The following is an 8990-nucleotide window of genomic DNA, read 5'->3' on the forward strand; positions in this document are numbered from 1 at the left end:
GTGACAAATGAACGATTATGTCCTCACGTGGTTTGCGTGTGAAGGATCTAAACGGCCACAACTAATGGATATTATAAAAATGGAAAACCAAGGTTAGCAATGGGAAACAGAATACAAAGAACGAACTGCTAATACAGACAACCACATGGACCATTTACGACATTTTAAAAAAGAAAAAATATACTACATATAGGATTGAATATTTATTATATGTCCTTTTCATAGATAAATAGATGGGTGAGAAGATTAAAAAATTGTCACTTAAACAAAGTTAGAGTTTGTTTAGATTGATTGAGAGGTGAGTAAGAAACAATGAGATGTGCACAAAAGCTGTAGTAGATATCTTTCAATATCGATCAGTATGCAGTCCACTACCAGACAGACCTAAATTGACCCCCTCAATGTCACCATCTCTATTTGTCCCTTCCCGTGGACCTAAATATAGGGTATATGTATCTTTAATTTGTTATAGTTATTCTGTGTCGGTTGGCCGGTTGATTGTTTTGTTGTTTGCTATTATTGCTATTTCAGAAAACAGCCCACTGTACAAACTCTATTATCCTATCCAATCCAATCCTAGCTGGCTGCATCATCATCGTTTTGTAAGTAGAAGAGTCATGTCAAAATCATCATCCCCCCCGGCGGCGGCTTCCCGCAAAATAACAACTAGTGCAGTGATGATATTTTTTATTGTTGTTATCAGCAGCAGCAGTACCGTCGTTAGTGATTCGGGTGATAATAATAATAATGTTGAAGTAGAAGCGTTGCTTGAATTGAAGAAACACCTTAATGACCCTTTGAACTACTTACAAGATTCATGGAATAATAATGATAATAATCCATGCAACTTTTATGGGGTTTTATGCGACAACCATACGGGCCGGGTCACAGAGATTTCTCTCAACTGGAAGTCCCTCTCAGGCAAGATTTCACCTTCTATCGGGTCCCTCCACGGCCTCAGGTCTCTCGTCATCCCTTCAAATTATCTCTCTGGTGACCTCCCTGCCTCCATCGCCAACTGTACCAATCTCAGGGTTTTAAACATTTCCGCTAATAACTTCACCGGTCAACTGCCTGACCTTTCAAACCTCATCAACCTCCGGATCCTTGATATTTCAGAAAACGATTTCAACCGCCAGTTCCCCACTTGGGTAGGAAAGTTGACGTCTTTAACATCACTTGGTCTGGGTGATAACAATTACGAAGACGGGGTTATACCCGATAGTCTTGGTAATCTGAAAAACCTCACATGGCTTTATCTCAGAGGTTCCCAACGAACCGGGCAGATACCGGATTCTATTTTTCATAACCTTAAGCAGCTACAGACGCTTGATCTTGCCGCCAACAAACTATCCGGCGACTTCCCTCTGGGAATCACCAATCTTAAAAATCTCTGGAAGATAGAGCTTTTCGGGAACCGGCTGACGGGGGTAATCCCGCCCCAGCTTGCTCAGCTAAACCTGTTGCAAGAATTTGATATTTCGGCCAACCAGATGCACGGCCAACTCCCTACCGACATTGGAAACATGAACAACTTGACTGTCTTCCAGTGCTTTATGAATCAATTCTCAGGCCAACTTCCTCCTGGATTCGGAGACATGCAACATCTCAAAGGCTTTTCTATCTACCGTAATAACTTCTCCGGGAATTTCCCCCGAAACTTTGCAAAGTTTGCTCCTCTTGTTGAAATCGACATTTCTGAAAATAACTTCTCGGGTGGGTTTCCCAAGTTCTTGTGTGGTGGGGGCGTGCTGGAGAAACTGTTGGCTCTTGGAAATGATTTTTCTGGTGAATTCCCAGAGAACTATGCCGAATGCAAGTCTTTACTGAGGTTGAGAGTGGGTCAGAATCAGCTATCCGGAAAGATCCCGCAAGGGTTGTTGTGGGCTTTGCCTTTTGTAGACTTGATAGATTTAAGCGATAACAATTTCAGTGGTGAAATAATAATAATAATGTCTCCTAGAATCGGAGCTGCTAATTCCACCAGCTTGACGCAATTGCTGCTGTTTGATAATAGGTTTTCAGGTGTGATCCCATCTCAAGTCGGGACACTGCTGACTCGCCTCGAGAAGCTTGATTTGTCAAACAACAAATTCTCAGGCAAGATCCCATCCGAATTTCAGAATCTTAAACAGTTGTCTTCCTTGCACCTCCACAACAACTTGCTTTCGGGTTCCATTCCTGTTGAATTGGGCGAATGTGACAAGCTAGTCGACTTAAATCTGGCACGGAATTTTTTAACAGGAAAAATCCCAGACACCTTGGGGGATATTTCATGGCTAAATACCCTTAATTTGTCGCAGAATCTCTTGACAGGCGTAATCCCAGACAACCTCAGGCGTTTAAGGTTAAGCTCCATCGATCTTTCGGTTAATCGTTTGTCTGGAGTTATTCCATCCGATCTTCTAAACATGGGAGCAAACGATGCTTTTGCTGGAAACCAAAAACTGTGTGTCAACGAAAATTACTATTCTAGGAGGAATGTGAATGTTGGTTTGGACGTTTGTGAGACTACTAAACATCATCTTCACCAAGTTAACAAAACCAAACTAGTTTTGATTTGTATAATATTACTATTCAGTTTGATGGTAGTCTTAGGAGGATTGATGTATGCGTCACTACGTATAAAAACCGATACCAAACATGATTTATCTAACGATGAGAAAGGACCCAAGTGGAAACTTGAAAATTTCCACCAAATCGAATTTGATGCCGACGAACTATGTGATCTGGATGAGAGAAACTTGATTGGAGTCGGAGGTACCGGAAAAGTCTACCGTGTTGACTTGAAAAAGTCAGGGCTAACAGTCGCGGTAAAGCAGATTTGGAATAGGAAACAGGGGAATAAGGTGCAAGTTATCACTACCGAAATCGGGATCCTTGGTAAGATTCGGCATCGGAATATACTCAAACTTTATGCTTGTCTAGTGAAAGGGGGTTCAAGCTTTTTGGTTTTTGAGCATATGGTTAATGGGAGCCTATACGAGGCTTTGGCCCGGGTGTTTAAAAATGGGCAGCCTGAGTTGGATTGGGTTCAAAGGTATAAGATAGCTATTGGGGTTGCAAAAGGAATTGCTTACTTGCACCATGATTGTACTCCGACAATATTACATCGAGATATCAAATCAAGCAACATTTTGCTCGATAAAGATTTTGAACCCAAGATTGCTGATTTCGGGGTTGCGAAGATGACTAACGAGGAATGTTTTGTGTCTGACTCCAACTGCTTTGTGGGTACTCATGGTTATATTGCTCCTGGTGAGTTTTGTGTCTAAGATAGATAGCATGCTGCTGCTCCTTTTTTATTTGTACAAGCATATATATTAGTAATTTAGAAAGAATGTGCAGTAAACTGGTATTTTAAATTGATATATATATATATATATATATGTAAATTGTTTTGTAGAGTTGGCCTATACACTCAAGGTGACCGAAAAGAGTGACGTTTATAGCTTTGGGGTGGTGTTACTTGAACTCGTGACGGGAAAAAGACCTATGGAAGAGGAATGGGGTGAGGGAAAGGACATAGTGTATTGGGTTTTCTGTAACCTTCACGACCGTGAAAACATCCTTCAACTTCTTGATCATAAGTTGATAATTATTTCTGATGAGACAGATGATGATCTAGTGGATGACATGAAAAAGGTGTTGAAGATCGCTCTGCTTTGTACCTCGAAGCTCCCAAATCTAAGGCCTAGCATGAGAGAGGTTGTCAAAATGCTTACCGATGCCGAGCCTTGTAATGGTATACGATTGAGAGATGACCGTGACAAGTTTGCAAAGCTTTTGTTCTAATCATATCCTCAATTTCCCTCTTGATACCCTGAGAGTAGAGGTTCTCATCGATGAACCAATACTTTTTCTTACTGTATGCATGTCTATAGATTGTATCTTATCTACCAGCTTGATTTTTCAATTCTTGTATACCGTTTGTAGTTTTGAGCATGTAAAATTGAACTAAGACCAATTATAAGATTGGCGAAGATGTTGCTGTTGTAAATTGTATGAAAACATGTAAGATTATGAAATTAAATTGGTCATGACAAATCACAAGTTAGTAGGACAAAAAACCAGTGTAAGCTGATCACATGAGAGTTGTGCTCCTACGCATGGTTTGAATATCAAACCGAACCGGCGAGTTGAACTGTGAACCGGCAGGGTACCCCGTCGGTCACGGTTTAATCTATAATTGTCAAAGGCGAGACTCCTCATTTTGATAGAAACCTATATAAACTAGCATGAAACAATCTGCACGAGCGTTGATTCGAACTTTGGTTTCTCCAAACTACAACTTGCGTGCAAACTAGTTGAACAAACAAAGGGGCTTTAGGCATGTGCCAATGGTGACTAAATCAATCATCTCTTTTTCACTGGCATTTTAACGTTCCTCTTCCTAATCTCTATACCCTACATATTTTTTAAATCATGCCAACCACCAAAAAATCAATATAATGAATAATAATAATAAAACGTACTTTAAAATTATATTATATAAGGAAAAATGATATGTATTGCGTGACTTTACCTATCTTAGGTACTGCAATGTTAAAAAAAGTTACAAATTAAACCTTTAAATTTGATAAACATACCCCGATGTTACAAATTAACATGAAGAAATGATATTTATTTGTAGGTTTAAGATGTGGAAAATTAATATCATCATTTGTTCATATGTTAACGGGTTACGATGAAATGTGTTAATCCGTTTTCATGTCTGAGTTTGTGCACTTCACATGCTTTTAATCTGCTATTTCGAAATGTGTTAATCCGTTTTCATGTGCGAGTTTGTGCACTTCACATTCTTAATTTGGTAAATAATATTCCTCAATACACTAGTTTGGGGAAAAAAAATCCCTCTTTTCCCTTTCATTTTGAATGAAATCAAGATAGAATAAAACGATGTCACGAAACAAAATAATAAAACTTTATTATCATTTACCTCCTTTAAATTCTTCTTACAAAATATTAAATATACACCTTGAATCAAGAATTCGCTGACCAGACTTGGTCGCTGATGTGTGTCATCAGCGAATCAGCAACGAGTCAACTGACTCTTCTTCAGCGGATAGTTCTATTCCAAATTGTAAGTCAAGACGGGAAGAATTGAACAAGAAGAAGACAAGAGTCACATGATGGTTAAAACAACTGTCTTGTACCTTCTTTGGTAAAGTTACAGTTGGAAGGTTTCTCTCTCATACCCGATTTGGTAAAGAAAACAAAGGCTTCCGGCGCAAGTACTGCGAACCAATAAGATCTTGACAACCATCAATCATCACAATCAAGACAAGGCTGGGATGGAAAACACTAGCCGGTCTATAACTAGATGTAAAAGGTGATTCACTTGTAACCCAGAGATCCAAAACCGTAGTAACTAGAATGAATAGAACATGATGCTTAACAATGTCAGACGCGATCCAGTGACTTGGTAAACAATGTCTTTCATCTTTTCGGACTTTGTTATTCCTTTAATAATGTCAGGCTAGTAGGCTGAATACTTGTTTGGATTGATGTGATCATGTAGACATTTATCTATTTTACTTTATTTTTTAGATCTGTTGGAGTGTGTTTTACTGTTTATCGTAGCTCCATGTTTTACTAGTTCTTCACATTATTATCGGTTCTATACTTGAATATATTAGTTTAATTCTGATGGTTGTCTATGATCATACACTAGGACTAATATGCAAGGATGGAAAACACTAGTCGGTCTATAACTAAATGCAAAAGGTGATACACTTGTAACCGAGGGATCCAGAACCGTAGTAATTAGAATGAATAGAACACGATGTTTAACAATGTTAGATGCGATCCAGTGACATGAAAATGAGCACCGTGGTCACCGGAGAGAATTATTATTTGGTCATGGGTTAAGAGATAGGTAACTTAAAGATGAATTAGTAACACAAATTTTAGGTCATTAATGTTTAAATAGTGAATCTAACGAGAATTTGTTTATAGGGTAGTATAAGTTTAGGGACAACATTAGTTACTTAGGCAAAGTGAATCTAACAAGAATCTGAGTCGTGATTAAGTTTCCAACCGTCTAGCAAGTAGGTAGAATGATATCTAGTCGTACCATGAGATTGGAGATGTCAAACAAGTATTTTAATCTAATTAATGTTATTTGCTTTTTCAAACTATTTTCAGACTAAGCCTTTCGCTGAATAAGCGGTTGCGGATCTATTTACTTTTCAGTTTTTTAATTAGTTTAATAGGAAATCGTGACAACCCCACAACTGCTAGAATTACACGTATTACTAGATTAGGTAAAGCAACGCGTCCCTGCAAACGATCCTGTAACTTATCACTTAACTATACTACATCTGATCGGGTTCTCTATCCGTAGGTGTGTGTTTTGAGATAATTACTTGTACAAAATTTTATAAATATAAAAGCACTAAACGAAACCACCCATCACAATCAAGTGAAAATCCAACCTGAAATGAAGATAAGGATGATTGATGTGACTAGGCACAATCCTAGGATCCAGGTTGGTGCTTTGGATTAAATATGTGTGTTCATACTCTTATTGGTTGATAAATGACGCATGACAGTACTTGGGGACCACAAGTACTAGAAATGAACACGCTCAAATATTCCATCTGACAAACTAATAGAAGATGAACATGTGGTTGAATTGGATACCAAATGTCTTCGCCTATAAAAGCACCATTCCTTGATAGCATATGTGTGGCATTCCTAAGAATCAAATCTGTTAGGACTAGTTTACAACAAAAATGGAATGTATCCTGTGCAAACTAGAGAATAGAAGATTTGTCCAGAAATAGTAAGAAGTCCAGTGGCCAGTGTACAGTTGATGCCACTGGAGCTTTGCTTTTGTTAAGATTTGACCAGAACTGAATACATTCCAGTTGAAGTCGAAGACAACAAGCGGAAGGAAGAAAACATTCATGGTAACGAAGCCTAGTGGATGTTTTACCCAGATCAAGACTGGAAAGGTTTACACTGATTACGGGGAAGACCTTTTACCTTTATACTCTATAATCCGGACAATACCATTTGTCTATTGGTAAAAGTACAAACTTTTATAAAGGTGGTTGGTTTTTTATTTTTTATTTTTAACAACATAAAATTAAATATATATACAAAGGACAAAGCTCAAGATGAGTTAGCCTAAAAGATTACATCACGAGAAGAGAATTTAAAAGCCACTCTTCCCATTTAATGTTTATCTTACGATTCCTACTAACAAACCAATGGAAGGAATAATAGACAATACTATCAAAAATCTCGCCATCTCTAGTCTTTGTAGGCTCGAAGATGTAATTGTTACGAAACCTCCAAAGAGTCCACCAAGCGATACAGGTGATCGAGAAAATTAGATCTTTGTGCATGGACTTAATATGCCAGCTATCAATAGTATCTACACCATCTTGGGGCAGTCAAAAATGAGAGAGTTAACCTACCTTTTACATCGTATTTTAACAGACATGCTTAAGGAATTAAATGTAATTGCTTAAATGCTCACAACCATATTTGTACGGAAATGTCAACCTTTGTCAATAAATATAGGTATTTGCACAACCAAGAATTAACCTTTGCATATTCAGACTTTGCATATTCTTGGTAAACTTGTGCCGTATTCTCTCAATCGTAAAAAATGAACATTTCACAACTTTAAGTGTTTCGATTGAATAAACAATTTCCAAGTATTAATCAATTGTATTTCATAGGTTAGGATATATTTACATATTTGTATAATCTTGGTTCCGCAACAACCTTAATATTGTATTTAATATTGCATTTTTATTGTCACTTTAATAAGTAATCATTTTGTTCCTGGTATATTGTTCAATGGTACTGGCTCCAGACGAGTCCAGTGAACGTATTACAACGACTCTTACCATTGACATAGAGGTGTCTTCAGTTGTACCATTTATTGAGTTGGGACTTACAAAATCTTCACACAAGTTTCTTTGCTCTTACAGACAGCTTAGTCTGTAGAAGACCAGCTTTGGCTGATTCTTTAAAGTTGAAACTTATTTATTGTAATTTGTCATTTTAGCTGGGTAGTTAGATATGTGTAGGCTATCTTGTTCCGCAACAAACATGTAATTCTTTGTATAGATTCAGGTTACCTTGAAAAATTACAATCCGTGTTGAAGAGTTTCTTTATTTATTGATCTTTACTATTTTGTTAATTCTTGTTCTTTACTTACTTATAAATACATATACCGAATCTATATAACTAGTTTTTCAAAGATCGAATTAAGTTTTATTCACGGCCGACGCTCCTCTACAACTACTTGTCTACAACTACTTGTGCATTATACCTTGTATATTAATACACTTAGAACGTATCATGGCACCTGGCAGGGTGGTTATGTTTTGGTCTTTTGGTTCCATGCCTGTGTGGATAGTATCATCAAAACGAATATTCTTTTTCCCTTAGTTTAATACATGGAGAGCTCAATTTATTTAATTAGATGAGATACTAAATTTAGACAACGTATGAATTATATTTAATTTTAAATTCCATTATGATTATTAGTTGCGTTGAAAAAAAAACATGATTCTTAGTTAGTTGCTATTAAAACTGATGATGTGGGTAATATTTAAATTCAATTGTTTACTATTTGCATGTTAAATATGAATTATTTTCAGAAAATAAAATTACACTCAATCTTATTTTAAAAAAAATTTATGTCTCAATATTTTGACAATATATGAGAGATTAAGATATATATATATAGATGTTGCTTTTAGTTTCCATCTAAAATACTCACTCCGTCCCAATTTAAATGTCATATTTACTAACTTTGAACGTAAATAACTTTATTTGTGTCATGTAACACTTGATATAAAATATATGAATGAATTGAGTTTTTAATGTACTTTTCGTCCATATAAGTTTCATCAACTACTATATAGTACAAACAAAGTTATTTACGGTTAACGTTAGTCAACATAACAACTAAAATGGGACGAAAGGAGTATAAAATACAACCTCCAACCTTAATTAAAAATGA

The 8990-nt window shown here is 36.6% G+C and overlaps 1 protein-coding gene across 2 annotated transcripts; it reads left to right on the forward strand.

Moving 5' to 3' along the window:
* The first annotated feature begins 285 nt into the window (after positions 1-285).
* LOC122579046 (receptor protein-tyrosine kinase CEPR2) lies at positions 286-4050 on the forward strand. 2 transcript variants are annotated; one of them, XM_043751134.1, is made up of 2 exons: positions 286-3258; positions 3407-4050. In XM_043751134.1, the coding sequence occupies exons 1-2, from the start codon at positions 318-320 to the stop codon at positions 3793-3795; spliced, it is 3330 nt and encodes a 1109-aa protein (XP_043607069.1). In that variant the 5' UTR covers positions 286-317; the 3' UTR covers positions 3796-4050. The 2 variants fall into 2 exon arrangements, with proteins under 2 accessions (XP_043607069.1, XP_043607070.1); XM_043751135.1 differs by having other exon boundaries at positions 3617-4050.
* The last annotated feature ends 4940 nt before the right edge of the window (positions 4051-8990 follow it).

The sequence above is a fragment of the Erigeron canadensis genome, chromosome 8 (genome assembly GCF_010389155.1).
Source record: "Erigeron canadensis isolate Cc75 chromosome 8, C_canadensis_v1, whole genome shotgun sequence".
In the NCBI taxonomy this organism is placed as follows: Eukaryota; Viridiplantae; Streptophyta; class Magnoliopsida; order Asterales; family Asteraceae; genus Erigeron; species Erigeron canadensis.